The sequence below is a fragment of the Podarcis gaigeae genome, assembly GCF_964106915.1.
Source record: "Podarcis gaigeae genome assembly, chromosome: 9".
In the NCBI taxonomy this organism is placed as follows: Eukaryota; Metazoa; Chordata; class Lepidosauria; order Squamata; family Lacertidae; genus Podarcis; species Podarcis gaigeae.
The window spans coordinates 72,952,020-72,976,131 of record NC_139685.1 but is presented as its reverse complement, the minus strand read 5'-3'; the positions used below and the strand labels follow the sequence as shown (position 1 = coordinate 72,976,131).

At 43.1% G+C, this 24,112-nt stretch overlaps 2 protein-coding genes across 6 annotated transcripts in view; one reads left to right on the top strand and one right to left on the bottom strand.

Moving 5' to 3' along the window:
- The window catches only part of CTNNA2 (catenin alpha 2), a 542,805-nt gene that overhangs the window by 336,891 nt on the left and 181,802 nt on the right, over positions 1-24,112 (top strand). Inside the window, exon 1 of one of the 5 annotated variants that reach the window (XM_083756417.1) lies at positions 4,297-4,423. The exons of the other annotated variants lie outside the window; for them this stretch is intronic. The gene's annotated coding sequence lies outside the window, so the exon portion shown is untranslated. Of the gene's footprint in view, positions 1-4,296; positions 4,424-24,112 lie in introns of those variants that run through there. 5 annotated transcript variants of the gene reach the window in all.
- Positions 1,364-3,310, bottom strand: LRRTM1 (leucine rich repeat transmembrane neuronal 1). Its single transcript, XM_083756646.1, has one exon. The coding sequence runs from the start codon at positions 3,300-3,302 to the stop codon at positions 1,734-1,736; it is 1,569 nt and encodes a 522-aa protein (XP_083612772.1). The 5' UTR covers positions 3,303-3,310; the 3' UTR covers positions 1,364-1,733.

The window sequence follows — 24,112 nt, the reverse complement described above, 5'->3', positions numbered from 1 at the left end:
CTCATGAAAAATAGGCAAAGCATGTGTTCTTTGTGGGGGTGGGGGGAACCCACTCATCCTTTCTTCGTTTCAATGATAAACTATCTGATTATGATGAGAGAAATATGCACTTGCCTGATTTTGCATTTTACGGAGGGGGAAATTCCACAGGTCTGGTGTGTAGGCCTGCATACTGTTCTAAAAGTGCACTTGGTAGATTTGGCCATAGCCTAGGGGGTGACAGGTTTTTAAAAAAAACATGAGGGAGGGGGCTAACATAATGCAGCCATTTTTTAAGAGGGGCACTGAAAGAAAACCAGCAAGTGGCTTTGATGGCAAGTTTTGCTGATTGTACTTAATGACATCCACTCAAGCAAAGAGCCAGAGATGCAAAATGTGTGATCTCTCTCTCTCTCTCTCTCTCTCTCTCTCTCACACACACACACACACACACACTGACTAATGAGGCCACCTAGGGATGGGCTACCTCCCCCTGCCCCCACTTTTTCTTCTTCTATGGTCTCTCTGTTGCAACCAGAGGCATTTTCTAACCATTCTGTATGCAAAGATACCTTTGGTGCGTTATTCTGAGGATTTTACTCCTGAGCCACATGCACAGAGCTTTTGCCACTACAAATGAATCTCTCTCTCTCTCTCTCTCTCTCTCTCTCCCTCCCACCTTGCTCTGTGGAGCATGAATGGAATAGTTCCCCTTACTTTGGGGGGGGGGTACCACATAAAACAGTTAATTTTGGGGGAGATAGTGGGAGACCTGATATAAGTCTATGAGTCCTCAGAGGAAGAGGTCAAAATGGCAAGTTGGAGCAGGCTTTCTGTTGCTGTTTTGCCCAACCCTATCCCACCAATTGGAATATTGTGATGGGGTCCATTTTGATCCCCAATGAGAGAGACAGGCAGGCAGAAAGACAGAGAAGGACAGAGAGGCTGCATTTTTTTGTGTGAGGCTCTTAAAGCAACTTACAGGGAAGGTGTGTTTTTAAGCCCTCTGCAGTGTTGACAGCGTGACACAGCAGCTACTGGAACATCCACTTTTCCATTCAGACCAGCCCCTTGGAGACTATATATAGGTTTTACAGGTAGCATAATAAGCAGGAGAAAATAATTTTCAGTGCCCTGTATTCAAATTCACAAACCACATCATGGTACAACCAGCCACAAGTACCCAATAATTTTCGCACCATGAACCCATCAAATTAATTCAAATGTGTGTTTCTTTTTGGCTTACTTTAAACAGCTACATGGGCAAGAGAGATAAAATTCATGCTCCCTCCCTCCTCTCTCTCTTTCTCTCTTTCTTTCTCTTTCTGCCCCCCCCCATATATTTCCATATACACAATCCAGGTAACGTACACCAGTCTGTAAAAACTGTAAATGCTATTTTGCTTTTATTTTAAACATATTTTTGTTGTAGTTTTACAAAAAAAATCAATAATTGGTACTTTTTTACACTCTGATTTTTTTTCTGAATATTGACAGATCTGTAAAGAGAGCTGTTAATGTGAAATATCTTATTTCTTTTTGAAAGTTGAATGTCTTGAAGGTTTTAAGCCACAATAAAGCTAAAATATCAAGTCTCTCTTTTTTTGGGACAGCTCCTCTTTTTATTTTTTTAAACAATTTCAGCAAAGAAGGGCATTGGTAAGCAAACGTCAACCCTCCAACTGTCCTTTAATTTGCCCACTGCTATTTGGTTGCACACACCGTGTTAAATCCCCCACTGGAAAAGAATTAAATCACACCTCACATTCCCTTGCTGGCTGCTGGTGGCAAGTACAGGATCCATACTCATTAATGATCACCAGAGCACCTTCAATATGGTTGGGTTTGTAATCAACGTAATACTCCTGGGCTGACATAGCAGCCATTTGATGCATGGTTTGTTTTTGTTTTTGCTTCCTGCGCTGTGTCACAAAACACTGTCTCAGTTGCCTAAGGCTGGCAGGGAAACACTTCCATGAAACGTACAACACCAAAACTACTATGAGGAACGAGAAGATGAGGGCCATGGTCCCTGTGACCACCTTGTGGATCTGAACAGCATTCTCAGTGTTCTCGTTGGGCATAGTTACCGTGATGGCATTTGTCGTTCTATCCCCTTCGATATCCTGCACATCGTAGTTCATTGTGGCAGGGCTGTAGCTGAATGTTTGATCACTGTTGTTTGCTACAGCAGACAGGAGGTTAATGTCCATCGTTGGGTCCGTTGCATCTTCGCATAAGTGAAAAGCATATACTGCATCTAAGACATCCTCACCCTGTGTGTATTCAGGGGTGGCACAGAGGAGGTTACTGTCGTAGCGGCCTTTGAAGTTGCTCAGCCAAGAGGCCAAGGCGCAAATGTTACGTCCACAATCCCAGACATTTGCAGAAAGGCTGATGCTCACGAGGGACTTCCAGGAGTTTAGGATCCTCGGGTGGATGTAGGTGAGCCGGTTGGAATCCAGCTGCAGGGACTGGAGTTGAGGTACACTTTCAAAAACATGAGGCTCCATGTATTCAATCTCGTTGCCTGAGAGGTCCAGTTTCTCTAATTTCCATGTCCAGTCCAAAGAATTCACCACAATAGTGACTTTATTCCTGCGTAAGCAGAGGGAGTGCAAGGAGATGAGCCTGGGGAAATGGGCCAAGTTCACTTTCACCAAGTCATTGTGCTCCAGGTGCAACTCGGTGAGTTTGAACAAGCCTGCAAAAGAGTTTCGAGCCAGGCTTTTCAACTGATTGTATCCTATGTCCAGAAACTTCAGGCTGCGGCAGTCTTGGAATATTCGGACAGGCACAAACTTGATGGCGTTGGACCGCATGTGCAACGTCGTCAGCTTCCGCAAGCCGTGAAACAGGTTCGGCTCCAGAGCCTGCAGGTTGTTGTAGGATAAATCCACACTGCGCAAGTTGGGCATGGGCCGGAAGGTGGTGTTGGGCAGTTGTGTGATTTTGTTGGAACTCAGGGTGAGCTCCTTAACTCGCCGCAGCTTTTCAAAGGCATTTTCCTCCACTGAGCAAATGTGATTGTGATCCAGATATAGCCACGTGAGTTGCATTAACCCTGTGAACTGTCCGTCAGGCAGCTCGGAAAGGCTGTTGTACCGCAACGACAAGCCCATCACGCCCGACAGGTTGTGCGGCATCTCTGTGAGATTCAGGGACTCGCAGTAGAAGAGCCTCCCCTCGCACCGGCAGAGCTGCGGACACCCACTATTCACGGCTGGAAGCATTTTGAAAAAGAGACCCAGTGTGCACAGGATCAACCCTGGGGGCTTCCTCAGCAGCCAGTTTAAACAGACACCAATAAGAAGGAAATCCATTAGCGAGAATATCCCCAAATGCGCTTGAGAATGTCCATTGAATCTTTTGTCCGACAGTTCCCTTTACGAATTCTGCATCATATTGTATGTAAAACAGGGGGCGAGGGGGTGGGGGCAAGGCAAAAACAAGAGAACCATGGGGGCCAAAGATTTCACTTACGGGGCTTTTGCCCTGTTTTTAAAAAAGAACAAAACAAAACAGCATGCAAAAATCTGTACAGCATTAAAGTTCAGAGAGGCATTCAAAAGGTACAAGGGGTCTTGTCCATTTTAGCTGCCGCGGCATAGAAAAGAACAATTCTTTTAGGAAAAAAAAAGAAAAAAAAGATCTCTCTCTTCACGAAAGAATGAAATTAAAAAGTGCCTTACCCACCCTTTTCCAGAGAGTGACAACCTCCATTCAGCGGCTTCCTTTGTGTTTGGACTTAATTATATGCAAGGCTCCAAAAGAGCTCTCTGTTGCTACAAATTCTGTCTCTTTCAGCGTTCTGTGAGGCTGGCAGGCTCACAATGTCTCACTTTGCTCCGTCTCAAAGGGCGAGAGGCAAGTCCAGCTAGCTTCTCTCCCCTCCTCTCCACTCTCCTCCCTGATTTTTAAGCTGACTCCCAGGACCTTCAAGTTTCAGAAGTATGGGCATAAGGCTTGATCTTCCTTCCTTCCTTCCTTGCCTTTTCCCCCCTCTCCCTTCTCTCCCCCTCTGTTCTTTTTTTTTTCTTTTCTTCCCTCCCTTCCTCTGCGGTTAATACTGTGACGTGGGGAGGGAGAGAGAGGAGGGGGAGGGCAAGGAGAAAAAAATGAAAGGGGGGGAAAAGAGAGAGAAACCCCTTCCAAAAAAACCCCCAAAAACCAAAACCTCTTTACTTAACGGCTTCCCAGGATTTGACTTTCCCTTTCATGTCCATCCTTGCAGACGCGGGCGGCGGCAAGCACCAAATTTTTTTTGGTTTTGTTTTGTTTTTTATTGACTCCTCTGATGCAGCTTTACCATTCCTTCCCTGACCGGACCGGCGGCATAAAGATGGCTTTATTCCCCATTGCTGGTTCGCCTTGCTGGTTCGGAGATGCTTAAGATCAGAGAGCGAGAGCGGCAGCCCAGGATCCCTTCCTTCCAGCAGAAGCAGTATGTAGCTACAGCACGCAGAGGCACCGAGCGCTCACTGAGCGTCGTGAGCTCTCGGCGATTGTATGCCTGCGCCGCGCTTCGCAGCAGACAGGGGCGAATGGGAAAAGGGGTGGGCATTAAAAAAAAAAAAGCCAACATTTTAGTGAACCAGTAAAGGGATATATGTTCTCTGATGAAATGGAAAATACTTTAAGCTCCGCTCGCCTTTGCTCAAACACACACACACACACACGTATGCACACGCGCGCGCGCGCGCAATCGACAGCTGCAGCGGCGAGGCATTTCTTAAGGAGGCGACCAAAACGGGGACCCCTTTCCCTCTCCCCACCAGCCGCTCCTCTTTGTTTAAAGGGTCCCAGCGCATACGAGTCAGGCGGGGGGGAGGGGGGCTTTCAGGAGAGATGTATCCAAATTACGACATTTGGATGATATTTGGTTGCTCGAGATGAGGCACTGACTTTCCCCCCTTTTTCTTTTCTCGTTTTGTTCCTGCGGGCGAGAAACGTGCGTGGCGTACACCCCGTTCCTTTTTTGCCTTCTTCTTTCATTTTGACGCCTGTTTTGGAGCAACGTTTCTTTCTTTTTGCGAAAGGGGGGTTAGGGGTAGGAGGCTCATGCAACCATCACTGGGTTCATGTGGGAACGGAATACTATTCGGGCTTCGTACCCTACTGCATCTAGGTGTTTAGCATATGCTCTTGCTAATGACATCTTTGTGACAAAACAAAATTGCAGCGCTATACGCTACAGCATTCGGAAACGTGATGCATGCGTTTTGGATGCAAGCATTTGGGAATCTAACTACCATGCAGTTTACTTCGTGTGTGTGTGTGTGTGTGTGTGTGTGTGTGTGGAGGGGGTAAAGCTGGAAGGATTAGACTCCCAGCCCTCAATGACTCTGCTGTTGTTTTTAAGATTTGCCTGCCTGCTAATTTTCGACCTTCATTGGATTTGGAAAAGGCCATTGTTGACAGGCGTTTTCTGCATCCTTTAGTGACTTGGGGAACAAGTATTGCTCTGTTGCCAGGGAAATACTCGCCAATCTTTCCCCTATTCCCCCCTCTTTTCAACATACCCCAAAGTCTGCTGGTTGCCAGTACTTTCAGAGCAGGTGGTTCACGCCTCAATATTTTGATACTTGATTTCTCGATCCTGGCACAGTTGACGTGTTTATTGAGGTGTTGCATAAAATAGGCATGCCAGGTAATAAAAGGGGTGCTCGTTTGAAAGCTGCTCCGTTGAGGAGGGTTTTGAGATGGTGGGCTTCTTCTTGTCCTTTGGCTAATATTGACTGAAATCTTGATTTCTCCTGAATTTGCATTTGCTGTGATGCATCATTGAACAGAAAAGAAAGAAAGAAGATGAGTTAGAATTGCCATTTCGGGAAAATCCTCCCAAACATCACCTATGAAAAATAATGTCAAAAATGTAGAGAGAAGAAGCATTCAGGCACAGTGTATTCAAAGCTTGCCTTTATTATTTGCAAAGTTCGGTCTGCACTTTTCAACATTTCTCATTTATTTTAATATGCATACCTGGGCACTTAAGCAAATTCAAAGCCTGACTCCTAGGTGTATCTCTTTTGGGGGAGGTGAGGAAGACTCAGACTCCTCCTCTTCTTTATTTATTCCCTGCTCAGGTGGACCATTGCTGCCGATCCTGCCCAGTGGAAGCAATGTATACAAAACCAGCATGGAAGTTGGTAGAGAGCAAGGCAGGCAGGCAGACAAAAGGATGTAAAATTGATTGCCAAAGGCTGCACAGATGCACTGGGTGGCAACTTTCTGTATCCTAGGAGTGAATCATGGTAAACATGGAAGGTTGCTTAAGTCACAGTGGATGTGAAAGGCATTGGCAATGCATATCTTCAATGGGTCAAGTGGTCAACCTGAGTTCCTGCCCAAAGATTTTGACAGTCCTCTGCAAATGGAGATGCTGCAAATCTGTCTGCAAGTTTCAGAACTGGTGGTAGCAGTGTGTGGTGCCGATCAATAATACTATTTCAAAAAGCTCTTTAGCACATTTCAGTACCCGATTGCTTTAAAGATATGGAATGCTCAGATGAGCTGAAAAAGACACAACCTCTCTAAGGCTAAAATCTTAGGAGTATAAAAAGATGCCTTATACTGAAGCACATGTGCTGCCCTAAACCATTGGAGTCCATGTGGTGGTAAACAGCAGAGAGATGCTAAAACATCTGATGGGAGGGCATTCCACAGGGTGGGCGCCACTACAGAGAAGACCCTATGCCTGGTTCCCTGTAACCTCTCTTCTCGTAGTGAGTGAACCACCAGAAGGCCCTTGGCGCTGGACCTCAGTGTCCGGGCTGAACGAGGGGGGTGGAGATGCTCCTTCAGGTATTCTGGGCCAGTGTTGCCCTTCATGAAAGCAACAGGGAAGGATGGGGGCAAAACTAGAATTAGTTGCCTCTGCCTGTCAGTGGCTCTGGCTCCCCCTACTGTTGGCCTCCCTACCTTCCACCCAGCTAGTCCTAACATTCAACAGGCACCATTGCTTCCAAGGGAGCCAACAGTCTCAGGTTTCCATGTTAATATTTTTATTTTATTTTTTAATAGCAAATTTTACTAACAAGAAAAATTAAGTGGAAGAGGAAAAACAACAACAATCTGTGTGTGTATTCTCTAAACCATGTTTATGCATCATTAAAATGCTGGAAATCTGCAATGCCTAGAGTGTTGGGTTCCCTAGAATCCTAGAGTTGGAAGGGACCCCAAGGATCATCTAGTCCAACCTCCTGCAGTGCATCACAACTAAAACATCCATGACAAAGAGACCTGGTTTCCAAATTCCTGTTAAACCATGAATTCATGGGATATTTTTAACAGATCATTACTCCCTGGTCTTAGTTTCCTAACTGCACAAGAATACTCATGGGTGACCTGGATTTTTGCTTCCCTTGGGATGACTTGTGAACAAGAGAAGAACCATGCAAAGGACTCTTTGTAGAAAAGTATAATTCACTTGTGCTAGTTGTGGGACATAGAAGAAATCAGTCATTTAACAGACATGGAAGAAATGTATCTCAGGACCTGCACAGAACAGGATGTGCTGTAGAACTCCCCCCCTCCCGATTTTGGTTATTTTTTTTTTGGGGGGGGAGAAGCAACCACTGGAAACTGTAACTAGGAACTGATGGAAGGGAGACGGGAGGCCATGTGTTAGATACAGTCATACCTTGGGTTACAGAAGCTTCAGGTTGCATTTTTTTTTGGGGGGGGTTATGGACCGCTGAAACCCGGAAGTACTGGAAAGGGTTACTTCCAGGTTTCGGCAGTCGTGCATGTGCTGAAGTGCTGAATCGTGCTTTGAGCATACACAGAAGTGCCAAATCACAACCCGCGCATGTGCAGACGTGCAGCTGTGGGTTGAGAACATGCATCCCGCACAGATCACATTCGCAACCCGAGCATCCACTGTACTAGACCTGCATCTTTTCTAGAAAAAGTTGCTGAGAACTAGAATAGAAAAAAGTAATCATATATGAGAAGGCAGTAGAGTAAGAGCTTGCATCCCTTCCTTATCCTGCTTTGCTGGTTCTAGTTAAAAGCCTCCAGTACCCACTATTTTAGAAAGCAGCAGCATGTAACTTTGGGATAAATTTTACAGAATTCTATGGATTTCTATCTAGACAGGCTGTTCTCTCCCCAGCATTCCAAGTGGTAACAAATCAGCAATGTTCTGTGTCATCTTTCCTCCAGAAACCATTCCTAGGCTGCAGTCCTTTGCATACCTGGTAGCAAGCCTGATGGGATTCAGTAGAGCTTAGTTCTTAACAAAGGGGGATAGGATCGCACCACACTGCTACTTTATGGTAGCACTTACAGTAAACAGATTCTGCTACAAGTGGTTTGCAGCAGTTGCATCCTACCTCCTAGGTGTTGGACCCAACTTGATGACAGAATTGAGACACTGGTGGTGTATAGCAAGTAAGACCAGTGAGATGACTTCATGACCTGAGCACACCTAGCCCAAGAGGACAAAGAGGCTGTGGTTTAATTTTCTATTGAGAAAGCACACACTTGCAGGTGCACTGAGCACACACACCATTTTGGTGACTAAGTAGCTGGTATCTCCTCCCCAGGCTTCTGCCCTGAGCTGGACTACTGGAGCAATGGTGGGACCATGCCTCCATCCAAACTTAAGTACCCTCGCCTGAACAACATGTGGTTTCTTCTACATGGAAGTTGCTGCTCTGCCTGCCTCTTGACGCCCCTCCTGATCCTTGGAGACAGTGGGGAAGGGGGCAGAGGGGAGTCTTCTCATCCTGTTCCTCTCCAGAACAGTCTCTTCCTCCATTCCTGCCATGTTCTGCACCTCCTCCTTCCATCACTGACTGCTTAGATTCCCCCCCCCCTTCTATTAGCCCCTTCCCTTAGATTAGCTTCAGGGGGCCCTGACTCTGCCACACACTCCCCAGAGACCTGCCACTCCCTGACATCTGACCCAGAAGCTTTTCAGGAGTATTCTGGGAGTTCCAGCTTATTACTGCGAGGAAGATGTTTGCTCCCTACAATACCTTCCTTTGCCCATCTGATTCCACACCTGATGTCCTATTGCAGTCTTGAGGATGGCACAAGTAATTGCACAACTCAGAGGAAGATGAGATCAATTAAATCCAATCCTACCTCATAGCAAAGTCCTTCAGTGACTAAACACACATTAATTCTATCAGTACCACACATTAATCCCATGTGGATAAAATTATTAAATTGCTAGGTTATTGTTTGCCTTCCTGCAACATTGAATGGGGTGTGCCATACAGTAATTCTTTAGGTGAGGAATATTCACAGGTCACCCAAGTTGGCTAAACTTTTCTTGTGCAGAAAAAAGGCCATTTCCTCCCTTAATTAGAAATTCTTATTAAACCAACCAATCAAAACATTACTTCCTCAGTCTCTCTTTGCTATATCAATACCAATATCAATATTTACCTATATCTATATGCAGTGAAACATGTTTCTGATCAAATTATTCTGGAAGTGTCCTCATTCTTTCCCTCACTTTAGGCTTTCATCAGTGCTAAAACACTACACTCCCACATTCTTCCCAAAAAATTTAAATCTACCCAGTGGCAGATTTGTATAAATTAACAGATTTAAATGAGCTTTTATTAAAACTTAGCTGTTAGATGGTAAGCAGCATACATGTATTTAGAGGAAAGTGACTAAATATATGCAAAATTAGGCATCAAAAGACCCATTTAAGTAAACTTGTGGGAAAGGAATAAGCCAAAAATATTCATAGTGGTAACACTGGTGTAACTGATATCATTTTTTTTTTAAAAAAACACACTATTCTCTGAATTATCTTATACTAATATATTGCTCCCTCCATCATATTTGTGATATCCTGTTTTGCTGGCACAATGTTACCTTCACATTCATGTTCTCTAGCTTCAAGCCAACAATGGGAGCTACTTACAACATGGGACCCACTGTTGATTAGAAAAAGGTGTTTGCCTGTTTCTCCTCTTTGCAGTATGACCAGATGCAAAATAGGACAGGGCTTATCCAGTTCTAATGATCATGTAAAAGAGGAGAGTGTTGTTGTTTTTTTACAGGTGTGGCTTGTTCCGTAGGAGTTTTATCTGTGTGTTTGTTTTAGAACCAACTCAACAGGTTTTTTTAGCAGAAAGATGCATTGCTGCTGATGAAACTCAGACGTTCTATATTTATTTATTTTAACAAGATTTATGTACCAGAGTAAAAAAAACAAAAGCTAAGTGGTTTGCATAAAATGGTGTAAAAAATTCATTAAAAAATAGCAATAAGGACACTTTAAAACAGCCACCCTAATAAAATTATCAAGATATAGATAAATATCAACAGAATTTAATAAATGTATATAATTAAGTTATATGCTAAAGTCGAGATATATATGGTCAAAAACAATACAAAAGAGGTGCCTGCCTAATATCAATCTCTTTAAAGCTCCCCTTGTTCATTCTTAAGGGTACAATCATAGCTCAATGCTGGAACACTCATTTTCCATGGAGAATGTGTATCATTCAGACTGTGGTGTCTCCAAAGGGTATATAATATATTAAGGATGGGAGGGATCTGTGGCCCTCCTAGACATTGCTGAACCCCAAAGCACATCAGTTCCAGCCCAAGATGATGATATGATGGGAACTGTAGTTAAGCAGCATTTGGAGGGCCACAGGTTTCATACTCCTGCCACAGAGCAAGGCTGGGTAAGCCACCTGCCGAGGACCCAGGGACCATTGCTGGGCAAGGTATGCTACACTTGGCTTGACAGATCAATGCACTGATTCAATATGGCAGGTATTTCTTCTCCTTTTTCATTTAAAACCGTGTTTCAGCTACCCTTTAGTTAAATTTTCACGGCAATATAGAATACGGATGATAAAGGACTGGAATAAAAACAAACTACAGAGAGCAGAGCAATGGTTAAAACAATCAGAATGAATCTTTACCAAAGCAGTAAATTCATAGTGATAGTTCAAACTGTGGGCAGTAAATAATGTATTTTCTAGACACTGGGGCGACATCAAGGATGCTGTTGGGTGAGCTTCCCTGGGGAGGACATTCCATAAATGGGGTGCAACAACCAAAAAGACCTTGCCTCCTCTCACCACCAGCTAACCAGGTGGTGGTGGAATATGGAGGAGAGCCTCAGTTGCTGAACACAGTAGACTTATGTGATAAAAAGGCAGTTTTTGGACACCTTTGTCCCAAGCTGTGTAGTGCTTCATAGGCACTATTGAATTGTGCCCAGAAACATACCTGTAGCTGATTAAGAACTGATAAAATCTGTTACATGTAACCAACTACAGTTAGGAACCCTTGTTGATATGAAGTTGCAGAATCCCAACAAAGGCTGCCGTGGCAACCCATGTGCATTCCTTGTGTGAAAATTAAATAGAATGCATAGCCTGATCGCAGTTTTAAAAACATGTAGGCATATGGATAAAATGGGCCTGTGTGCAGTTGTTTCATGTGTTGGCTTACACACATTTAGCACATTGCTTCCTTCTGCAAAATACTTCCAAGGTGGAGTTCTGTAATGTGCAAAAAGGCCTTGAGATCACCCAAGAGTGCCTTCTTAGCAATATAAATCAGTTTGCCACATTTAAACAGCAAAGCACATGGAGATATGTTTGCTGGCGGTGTGCCAAAGCTCCAGCATCTTCGAGGAATGAAGGCGTGCTTATACATGCATATACCTAGGCAGCCTACCAGGCTTTAAGAAACTATAAAATATGTGCTATTATTACACTGGTGGATGAAGTTATTTTCCTTTCCTGTATACTTAATATTTATATATTACTGATGTCTTTTTTCACCTTCAGGCTTAGGGATGCAATATGATATAAAGATAAATTAATAATATGTCTCACCCTATTAGGGAAACAAAACTGTGTTTAGGCCAGGCAAACAAGCACAAAAACCTGTCACAATCCACAGATCGGTTGCCCTGTAGATGTTTCAATGATGTTGCATTAATCCGAGCGATTGCTCCAGAGTAAATGGATGGTAGATTGTGTGGCACTTTGAGATGTTCTGTTTACTGTGGTGGGGAGTGGGGAGTGTGGGAATGTTGTGGATAGCAGGAGAGGATATATTGATTAAATATTATCCTTCTTCACTCATACTAGTGAGCTAGTAGCAGAGCACATTCCCTTGCACATTGCTGGAAGCAAGTTGATAGTTTGTTAGAATCATTTGAGTTGAGCAATCCAGTCTGGCTTGTCCAGATTGGATTGTTCCTGGCAAATTTCCCCTTTAGTTCCCTCTTAAAAACAATAATGACATGACAGTCTTCTTTTAAAAGAAATGGTAAAGTTTATTTACATTCAGTTCACAGTATTGTCCTGAAGGCAACCTTTATCTTGTAGTTACAGGTACATGTGTAGAGAAAAGAAGTCTGAGCTAGGCCTCAGACTTTCTACCTTGTGGCTTCCATCCTCTGTAAGGATGAGCCATGTGCTGCTGGCTAAGAGCCAGCAGAAGGAAGATGGCAAAAGAGCAGGTGCAAGAGCCAAAGGGCCAAAAGAGCAAGAGAGGGAGATGGTTGCATGACTAGAGCCTTTATAGGGTCTGCTAGGGTCACGCCCTTCTACTTGGTCACACACAGGGGTAGGATGCTCCAGAGCAGGTATGACAGGAAGTCCTCCCCGTCTGGAGCTACATTCTCCTTTGTCTGTCCACTCTAGGAAACAGGAAATGTTGTATTTGACTGCTTCAGTGAATGATACATCCCACAGGGAGTGTATCCTTTAAGTGCTGCAGTGGTTGAATTCATTTAAGGAAGGGATGTGAAAACTTTGCCTGCCCTCCCAGGCCATATTCAGCCCATCTCTCTTAGGAGTCTTTCCTACCTGACCCATCTCCCTGAGTTCCATGCTGGCTGTAGGAGGGAGGGGAAATGCAGCAAATGACAGGCTGGTGCAACCTAGACTTGGGTGGGGCCTAGGAGGTCCCTGACCTCCCATCCCCTTGAAAAAGAAACAATGGACCCTTTAGCAGTACAACAGCACAAATACTTGGCATCTATAGTGTTGTGCCTTGGTTCAGAAGAGGTCTCTGTTGTCATCCTTGCTTCTTCTCCTGGGAGAAAAGTTGTGTGGCCCCTACCTGCTCTGGTTCTCTTATTTGGAAGGTTATGAACTACACATACACACAGCTTTGGAAAGAGCAACACCCATATGAAGAATGGGTGAGCTCCCGTTGCTCAGTCCCTGCTCCTGCCCATCTAGCAGTTCGAAAGCACGTCAAAGTGCAAGTAGATAAATAGGTACCGCTCCGGCGGGAAGGTAAATGGCATTTCCGTGCACTGCTCTGGTTCACCAGAAGCAGCTTAGTCATGCTGGCCACAAGACCTGGAAGCTCTCTGCGGACAAATACCAGCTGCCTCGGCCTATAGGATGAGATGAGCAAGCAACCCCAGAGTCATTTGCGACTGGACCTAATGGTCACGGATACCTTTACCTTTACCTTGAGCAGCTATGTGCCCCCATGTGAGGATGGAAGTGTTTCAATCTCACATGGCCTTAATGCTGGTCAGGCTGGGATGGTGATGGATCTAGTCCCCGCCCCTGTAAAAAAATAATCCATCATAACAGCATTGGACTAATCATCCTGAAAATGATTATGTTTGATGTTATCCTTATATTTGAATAATTGTTGTTCTGAAATCTGCCACAAACGGGGGGTACCCAGTGGCGGAGCTTCATGCCGGAGGGGGCCGGAGAGCAAGTGGGGGCGGGGCTGGTGTGCGTCCTGGGGGTGGGGCAAGCTGCCTGCAGGGGTGGGGCGTGCGTCCTGGGGCGAGGACAGTCACCATGGCACCCTGCCAGGATCGCGCTGTTGGGGGCAGGATGCTCCCTCCTTTTCCTCTGCCAGTGGGGGTACCACTTAGTTATCTTCTTAAATGACCATGTTTTCCTTGCTCATCTTAATGATCAGCAGCAGTCAAAAGTTTAGAGCTTACTCTTCAGGGTACAAGAGTCGGCTTTCTGATGCTTATATTTTTCTAAGCTTATATCCATCAGCAAGCTGTAAAAATGGAATTTGAGTAGTGATTTTAATTTCCCTTTGTGGCTGGCAGTGGGCAAACTCAAACTTTGATCTTTACTCTGTCGTCTTTAATTTCCAAGTGCAGTGAACCATGGTGCTTCTTATAAAGGGAACATTTAAAGAGAAAATCAGGGAGGGAAAGATGACTTCAAGAGTAGTAAGTAAAATGAGTTATTTCTCTGATATTTACATCCGGAGTGCTGCTGACATTTGGTACACGGACCCTGCTAAATGGGTTTTTTAAAAGAATTTCAGTTGAATAAGGAGCCAATAAGTTAGATTAATGTGGCATTTGACCTGCTTCTCCACCCTCACTAAAATGTCACTAATTTTCAGCCCAAGAAAACTTCAAGGTGCTGAGGTAAGTGTTGTTAATTTTCAAGCTGTTGCTTCATTAGCACATGGAATGTGTTATCCTCTGTGAGGATTGGATCTGCTTATTCAGATCACCCTATTTATTTTGACAATGTGCTAAATGCACATCCATTCACTGTAGATGCACTTGCTGTTATCACCAGTAGCTCCCCAGATAGCAGGTACAAGTGTGTAACTATAAAGTCTGTTAATGAGGTGACCTGCATGCATATTTATTATTAGTAGTAGTAGCAATTCTAGAATACTTGGATGCAATAGCTTCATGGGTCTTTTCGTGGGACTATTCACATGTATTATCTCCCAAAACCCAGACCAAATGTGTACTATTATTATTTGGATTTCTTACCTGCCCTTCACCATTAGGTTCCACATGGGTTACAACAATTTAAAGAAAAAGTATTAAAATCAGGTAAAACAGATTACAATCATATTGCAATGGATTCTGCAATTTGAAATTTCAAAGCAAGCAAATGATGTATGTAGTTTGAAATAAATGGATGAGGAGAGCCTGGCCTCAGCTGTCCGTGCTTTGGACCTTCTGTATGGGCTATTGCAATGTGGGGCTTCCCTTTGAAAGAAGACCCAGAATCTGCAGCTAGTACATAATGCAGCTGCTAGGATTGTAAGTGGAGCAGTCCAATGGGATCATGTGTTCCTGGTCCTGAAAGTGCTACACAGGCTGCCAGGGAGCTACTTGGTGCAAGTCAAGGTGGCTTGGGACCCAAGTACCTAAAAGTGCACCTTCCCTAAATCGGGCACCTCAGACCATACAGTAGGCATGTGAGGACAGGTTATGTGGCCATCGGCAGGGCTGCCTGACTGGCATAACAGGGCCTTTACAGTGATTGCTCCCTACTTGTGGAATGCCCTCTCTGGTGAGGTATATCTACATCCCTCATTATTGACTTTCAAGAGGAATTTCAAAACATTCCTGTTTACCCATGCCTTTGATAGCTGAAAAACACTGTTCCAGAGATCCCTGAGATCCCTGGGTTGTTTGTTTTTTTTTTGAATTGTTTTAACTGCTTTTAGGGTTGTTGTTGCTTTGATTTAAGTTTTAGTATCTCTTTGTTTGTTTGTTTATTCATTCATTCCCCACCTTTTCCTCTGATGGGACTCACCGTAGTTTAAAGATAACAACAAGAGCCTCAAAAACAGCAACAACAATAAATAAAAAACAATTTAACATTGATAAAATTATGATAGAGTGAGTAAATACTAAAACTATTAAAAGCATAAAATAATTACAATAAAAGCAGTATGGCACTGGCCTTTTCATTAAAAGCAGTCAGTTCCCCAAAGCCTGTCGAAGCAAGAAGGTTGTCACCTGCCAGCAGAAGGACAACAAAGAGGGAACCAGCCTGTGCAGAAACCCCCTTCCACAGTAAAATCAGACAGGACAGGTTCTATAGCTAACCCCAAAGTATAGCTGTGGATCTGGAAGTTCATCTGCACTCTTATGAGATGGTCACAGTGTATTAAAATTACCAAAATGCCAAATGTGTCCAACACTCTATTGAGTTGGGTGGGTGGAATGCAGGGCCCTGTGAATTGACCCTGCTTTTGAGGCTTAACTCAATTTCAGGACATTGCATCATGCATTTCATAGCGTGCAAAGCAGGCAATATTAATGCCCCTTTTCTTTCCATCCAGTTCGGAGATGTAAACCATTTCCTGTTTTGCTGCCTGCTTGGTGCCTGCTACTTAATGGCTCTGTGTAATGTTGTATTCAGAATTGAATTAAAGACCTTTGTGGTTTACTTGTTGCTGTAAAAGGTTATGCGTGTAAATAAATGAACCAGGCAGCACGGTATCTAGAAGGATGGTCACCAGATACCTCTGCAGCAACCTTCTCTAGCCTGGTGCCCTCCAGATGTTTTCGACTACAACTCCCATCCATGGTGGATCAGGGGAGTTATATTCCAACACATTGGGGGAGCATCATGTTGGGAAAGGCTATTCTATGTATGTCATAATGTTTTGAAATATTCAGAGGAATGGACCCTGGGACCCTCACAATCTAAAAACAAGAATTGTTCAAGCTATATAGGCATATATGCTATAGTTAGGCTAAACCTAAGGTGCTTTCTTTTCTTTTATTAAAACAGTCACCTCTTTGCAATACCGACACACCTGTTTATTTTTCTAGCTATGGCCTGTTTATTTAGCTGGCTATTTATTTATTTAGCTGTGGCCCATTTATTTATCTTTCCCTTCAGTCATTCTTCCATATTGCAATAAAGGCAGAACTTGTAATTAGGAAGTAGAGCACACAGGGCCTAAACTGGATCCAAAACTGGGACTGCTTGCTTCAAAATCTTTCAGGGATAAATTCTTTTAAGGTCAACAATCCAGGAAAGAGATGGAACAGGCAGTGCCTCTGCAACATGAAAACTTACGTTTATCCAACAGGTTTTATTCTGCTGTTGCATATAACTCTGGCAGTGTCATGACAACCAAACTGAGCAACTTGAGAATAAGAAAATCATCAGGCTGCTTATGTCAACAGTCACTTTGAAACACAGCCCCAAATGTCCATCCAGACTTCCCTGTGAGATGGGTTCCTCTCCATGTGCACCAAGCCTGCATGGAGAACTCCCTGGTTCAACATGGATGGAGGGGGCCACTCTCTAGAGGGAAGCAATGGATGCACTTGGAAACCCTATTTCCACAGCAGATTGCTGGCTCTGAGTGAATCACTTCAGAACAAAAAGACTTTGCATCACAAAGATGTTCCACTTCACAATTTGTAGCATAAGATTAGTCGAACATAGGAAACAGAGAGAAAGAAACAGTAATCTGCACTTGTCTTTTCATCCTGTCTCACTGCCCTTCCCAATCATTTAGGATCACTTCCTACTTTGTAAAATATTTTCCAGCCATTATCTTACCTGTTCTCACAATAACCATGTGAAAGTGACGCAGTTCAGTGTTACCTTCTTTCACAATTTTGGAATATAAGTTGGAAGGAGATAGCAACTTCTCCAAGGGATTTTATTTGGGGACTCTCTCTCTCTCTCTCTCTCTCTCTCTCTCTCTCTCTCTCTCTCCCCCTCTCTCTCTCTGTCTCGTAGATGCCAATGCATGACAAAATATATCCAAACATGCAGTAGAATATGCTGTGCCTTCCTTTCTTTATTATGTTTCCCGCCCCCATTCCATCCCAGTATTGATGTTCATTTGAGATGCACTGATCAAAAACTTAGATGTAGTGAAAGTGTCAAGTAATAATTGATTTCCCCCCCCCCCAGGCGTTTCTGGGCCGTGCTGGGGAGACTTGCTTTAGTCTCATCAGAATTGTATGCACCAGAAGAGTGCAGCTGTTGGTGTTTATAAAAAAAAAACAAAAAGCAAAAGAAAACCCCAAGCTGTTAATTGCATTTCCTCACCTGTTTCAAGGGGTGCTTCCATTTCATTCACTGTGTCTTGCTGTCCCAGCAGATGTCAAATAGTTAAACAACTATATAATTTTTCATAGACATAGGCAGCCCAGTTTCAGGAAGCTTTTAATGTTTTTTTGCTGCTGCTGTTGTTGTTTCTGTATTTTTGTTGAAAGCCCCCCGGAGTGGCTGGGGCAACCCAATCAGATGGATAGGGTATAATAAATTGTTGTTGTTGTTGTTGTTGTTGTTGTTGTTGTTATGTTCCTTGAGCATCCATGCTGATTTGCCTGCATGGAGGCTAGACAACATTAGCTGTTTAGCAAACATTCATTCTCATTTGTTTGTGAGGGAGGTTAGATGATGTTGTGCCCAAGCAAATGCTGTCCCACATTTTCCAGTGACTTTTCTTCATCCATCATATCAAACAGCCTGATCTTTTGGGAGAGTACAGAAGAGCTCCCAGCAGGCCCAGCCCACCCATGAGGTGAGGTGAGGTGATTGCCTCAGGCAGCAGGATTCACATGGTCAGCAGAAGCCAATGTAGATCTTCATTCCACCCCCGTGTTCTACATCCAGATCTTTGCTCACTTCTTCATTTCTGGTGGCAAAGAGGGCGCCATTTTGTGGCTCACCTCATGTACAAAATGTTTTCAGATGGCCCTGGCTCCGCTCCCAGTCAAGCATAAATGGGCAACCTGAATTTTCCCGTATGTGACTGAAGCTCACCTGAAAATGGTGAGTCTGGAAGCACTCAAGGACGGGGTGGAAAACATATTATGTACAGCAGTTCATGTTTGAGCAGAAATACATGTGCAGTTCTTTCCAGTGAAAAGCATAGACAGGAAAGAAATTGACACTAAATACCCATGTTTGTTCTATGCTTTGATATTCATTGGAATTTAGTACTATTCAATAAAACTTCCATATTCGTGTAGAAACAAATTTTACATCTAATAGGGAACTTTCCTTATTTATATTGCACCTTTCTGGACGAACCAAATGGCTCAGTTCTGGCAGTCACAATCCTGCTTTTCAAATAGTGAACCTTAGGAACGTATTGCCTTCTACTGAGTCTGGCATCTGGTCCATTCTAGGTCACTACTGTCTGCCACATTGCCTGGCAGTGGTGCTCCAAGGTTTCAGACAGCGGTCTCTTCCAGCCCTGCTGGATCATGCCAGGGGTTGAACTTGAAACCCTTTGCATGAAAAGAATGTGTTCCACCCCGGAACTTTATCATTTCCTCCTAGAACTATGGTCCTTCTGGTTCTTCTTTACAGCATCTGGCATAAGGAGGAGGAAAGGAAAACTCAAAATTTAATGGAGCTCAGTTATTTCCTGTGCCCCCAATCCCGTTCAATCAAAACAGCTTATAATAAAAGTATAAAATACACCAGACAGAGTAAAAGCAATTGGAAAAAGTCCATCCATCACAACCATAAAAACGGTGGCAGCCGAAACATCAAAAAGCAGTGCAGAAAAATCTTAGAAACTCCAACAACTGGCAGAATTAAAAGTGTAAGCAGCAAATCTCATATGTCAAATGTCAGCTGAAATATATACATACTTAAAAAGGCTTTGCTAGCCATCTGAAAGATGGGGGAAGTGAAATAGATAAGGTGTGCTCACGAGGAATTAAGGTCTACTGTTGCAAAAGATCCTGGACAAAGACGTGTAAGGGAAGGCTGATGTAACTTTCAAAGATTTCCCCGGGAAATTGTATTTCTCTCCAAAGGTTTGGTAGTCTTTGCAAATGCTCTAGGCATGCCGCCCACCCGCTTGCAGGATTTTAAGCTATTATGCCAGTTGTCATTCTTTGCACATTCCAGCAGATGGCAACTCCAGTCTTCTTGACATCAGATGACTACAGAAAGTAGAATATTTCTCTCCCCCCACCCCCACCACTGCCTCAATCTTTCATCTATATACACAGATAAGGCATAGATAGACACATGACTCTCAGTTCTATTTTTACTGGAATCACCCAGTAGAATCTGATTTTAGACCAACCAGAGAGAAATGGCTTGCCACCTCAAAAGCAATAGAATTGCATATATATATATATATATATATATATATATATATATATATATGAATGAATGATTTAGAGATTGTGTTAGAGGATTAGTGATTAGATATTCTGTAAGTTGAAACAAGGTTGAAAACATGGCAAGGCCAAACTGTTCTTTACAACATGTGAGCCTTTTGCTTATGCTCTTGAAACCAATGGTGCATCGATGTTGAAGTCAGATTGTTCTGTGCACAAGAATTCCTTGATCAGACCTATGTAAAAATTCTGAAGAATGATTGACATGCCTTCAGAGAGGAAGAAAATACGTCAACTGGATGTCTTTGGAATGAAAGGAATTCAGTCATTTGAACTGAAACAATTACAGTGGTTTGGGTGATGTAGCTGCACATTTGAAATGATGTAAGCAAGCTCGAATTCTCTGTTCCTCTCCTCTTGAGACCACTGCTAAGCACTGCCTTTTTTGTTTTGTGCTTTATTTATTCCACCCTATTTTTCCTTCAGCTCTTGTCTTCTTAACCTTTCCACACAGAATCTGTGTCTGGTGGATACTTGCCTGCAGAACTTCTAGCAGCAAAGGTCAACATCTTCCCTTGAACAAACACCAGCCATAGGCTACAAATAGGTATCAAATATGCAAGTTCCTTGTCTGCTCATTGTAGAAACTAATGCTCTATATTAGGCATACTGCCCCTGCCTCTATACAGACTATAGCCTATTTTTCCAAAGGTCTCCCTTTTTCTGGAAGGGCCTTAATTTGTAAACATCTCAATGGTGAATAGGGGCTAGAGAGGAGCACTGATTTTTGTCACCTTGTGTGAAATATACTGCTAAGTTCTCGGGGATGCAGTATGCTCCTTTTTTATTCATTTGGTCCATTTGGCATCTAAGATGATTTCACACCACCAGCCCAATCATAGGGTGGGCTGAATAATTATGGTCATGATGGTGACTATATTAATGACACTTAACCTTTATGCAGATATTTGAGTATTTTAAGTACTTCACATAAGTCCTATCAGTGATCCCTGGGATAAGGCTGAGGCTGTGAGAATAGTGCCTCTCCTAAAGCTCACCTATTGTGTCCATTTCAAAGGTGAGAGCTGAACCTACCTGGGATTTCCTCCTTGACTTCTCAGTCTTTGACCTTCTACACTGGTCCTCAGGTAGGAAACTTGGATTGTCATTGAGGGATCCCAAAATTTGGACAAATTTAGAATAACCCTTGGACAAATTTGAAATAACTCCCTATCTCAGCAGTGGATTGGGGAAGGCCCTCCAAAATGGTGCTACCCCAGATCAGTTGACATTAAAACATAATGCCTATCTTGGAGGTACTCCCTAGCTAACACACCAAAGGAGGAGGCAACCCCAACCACATGGTCATGGGTAGATTACTGATGCTTGGCAGACTTAGATCTTTCATTTCAGCCATTGTGGTAAGGTTGCTTCTGAATATTTCAAATTTAGAAGCCCAGGCACGAGGAGGCGGCACATTGCAGTCAGAAAGGGCCCACGTGGTTTAGGGTGCATTGCAGCAAGTTACTACTTGGTAACTAAATGGTCACCTACAGGGTTTAGCATTTTCTTTTGTTCTGGAAATGGTCTCTGAATATGTCAGCACAGTGAGCTTGACTGAGTTATATGTAACAAATTAGTGAGCAAGGTAATTAAAACTCTTTTTTGGATGTTAGCTTCATCTCTGGAAGGAATCCCCAAGAAACTGACTTTTCAGGTTATATACAGGTCCTGGGTCTATCGCTGCTAAGTGGTTTGTTTCTCATTATCGCATTTAGTGCTACAGCAACGACTGCACCAGAGTCTTCATTAAAACTTGCTTAAGGCTAGCATTTTCCCCCGGGTCAATAATGAGTTTAGAGGAATGGATGTTGAAGCGCCATCTCTTCTAGCTAGTGGAGTGAATTATGTCTCATTGGGGGCCCCAGGCCAGCATTTCAAATTTGCCACAAGGTGCTTCATCAAAAATTCTATTTCTGTGTTGAAAATACACCATGCATCTATTAGCAAATGCAGAGCACACAGGAAGGTTTTATGGGCGAGCGCTTAAGATCTTGATCTCTCCTCTTTTTTTGGGTGCAGTACGCACTAATGCATGGTGTTTCCGCACACACTTGTGCAGAATGCATTTCCGAATTAAGCCACCTGTATTGCTGAGGAGGCTGGCAGCTCTTTTATTTGAAAGGAAGAAAGTACATTACAAACAGATTAATAGTCTGAGCATCCTCCTTTGGGTCATAAAAGAAACTTTACATTAGGGAGGAATTAATCTATCTACTTCCAGAATATATATATATTCTTTCTTTCAAAATATTTATTCCTAAAATACACATTAAGAAATGTACATTGAGATGCATTTTTAGAGCCAGGCACTGTGCTTGGCAAATGCAATAGCCAGTGAATGACCGTATTCAGATTCACATATTGATCTGAAAAGTGTGAATCAGGTCATGAACTGAATCGGAATTTTTGAAGACTGAATTCATCAAGCATCCCTATGTCACAACATTCAGGAGTGGGCCAGGATTTGAATGCAGCATTTGGTGCAGAATCCCATGAGAAGTAGGTGGATCATCTCAGAAACTGCTACTTACAACTCGTCCAATGTGACTTGTTTGCGTTAGTATTTCATCAGACAAGCTGTTCCTAAAGGTGCTATATCATGTTGGCCAATTAGGGTTAATAATATCAATCTCGTTTCTTTCCATGGTTTTTGTAGAAGACCATGGACTTCCACAAAATGAGCCTATAGACAGAACAAGAATGAGCCTATAGACATAAACTATCTGCATCATAGTCATCCTAATCTTAGTATAATCAATCCTTGGCTGCAGTCACTAGAAGTGGGAGAGTGTCCTATTGTGTCCATCAGCGTACAGAATGGACACAAGGATCCTAGGATTTATACTTTGTCCAGTCAATCCAGAACCAACAGACTGCTTGTGAGTCTTTAGGGAGCCCTATTCTATGCTTGAGCAGGATTCTGAACAGTGGTGTGTGGCCAGTGGACTAGGGAGACTAGGCTAGTCCCCTAAATGTTCCCCTGGCGCCTCCTTTGCCAAACCAGGGAAGCTTCTGCCCAGCTTTGTGAGGGAGGTGTGATGCTCACGTGCATGACATCACATGCATGTCATGTGCATGCCCCCACCAATCGCTTATGCAAGCTAACGCTTCTGACCCTAACTGTTCCTCTACAAGATGATTTCACTGAATGCCACTGATTCTGAAACATGAGTACTTGAAGGCCCAGGTATCTCCCTAAGCAAGTGCCAAGCCCTAAAACATGAAGCTCCTGGTTCTAGTTCAAAGGCCCTTCCAGATGTCCCTTTTATTGTGCATTCATGATTATTCATGCTGCTGGTGATATTGGGTCTAGTTATAAGTGGACTTGCTTTCAATTCTGTTTGTACCTGCAAAAGTACTGCTTTGCTTCCCTTCAGTGCAAGTTCCATAATTTCCTGCAGAAATCTGGCAACTTTTTATACCAAAGATACAGTATTCCAGTTTAATTTTTGTTCCATTTTTGTTGCCCCCAGATGGCAATCATCACAGAACAACTGTTGAAGTGGAATGATGTGAGGCTGGTTCAGCATAAATCTACCACTAGTGCATGATTATTGCATCAAGTGATACGTTGCGGAGTATACCCATGCACAAAGACACAGAACACCACTCTGGAGAGCCCATAGATTAGATCCAATGCAAAAAAAAAAAAAAAAAAGCAAGCATATATTTCAAGTCCTGTGCTGTCTTGGCTAGGTAGGGTATATACTGGTTTGTAAGGCTAGTGTACAGTGGCTCTGTAGCGGTTAAAAATATGGCTGGCAGAGATGGCAGCTTGCAAGGGCAATTGGTGGGTCAACATTGTGCACATGATGTCACAATGTCAGGCGGAGCCAAAAGTGGCAGCCGTGTGATTTCAATAGCTGGTGGCTCCATCTCTCCCTCCTCCTGGCACTGCCACTGGTGGGTGGTTGTTGTTGTTGTTTTTATTATTATTATTATTATTATTATTATTATTATTATTATTATTATTATTATTAAAGTTTTCCTTTTTTATCTTTTTTGTGAAATAATTTTTATTGATTTTACAAATACAAAGTGTAACTAAACACAAACTATAACATATCTATATAAAAAGATTATCTGAATCTCGGGACTTCCTCCCATCCCCTCTTTTTGAGCATCTACAATTGCATATTCATCCATGCTCCAGATTTTACATCAAACCATATTGTCCCATAATAATTTTTACACTTCAAGTGAATCAAAATCCTGCTCTTGTTTCCATCTGCTTACAGTGGTCCCCTAAGTAACTTATAT

Excerpts from the sequence above, each read along its gene's own strand:
- LRRTM1 (XM_083756646.1), bottom strand. The coding sequence starts at position 3,302 with ATGGATTTCCTTCTTATTGGTGTCTGTTTAAACTGGCTGCTGAGGAAG.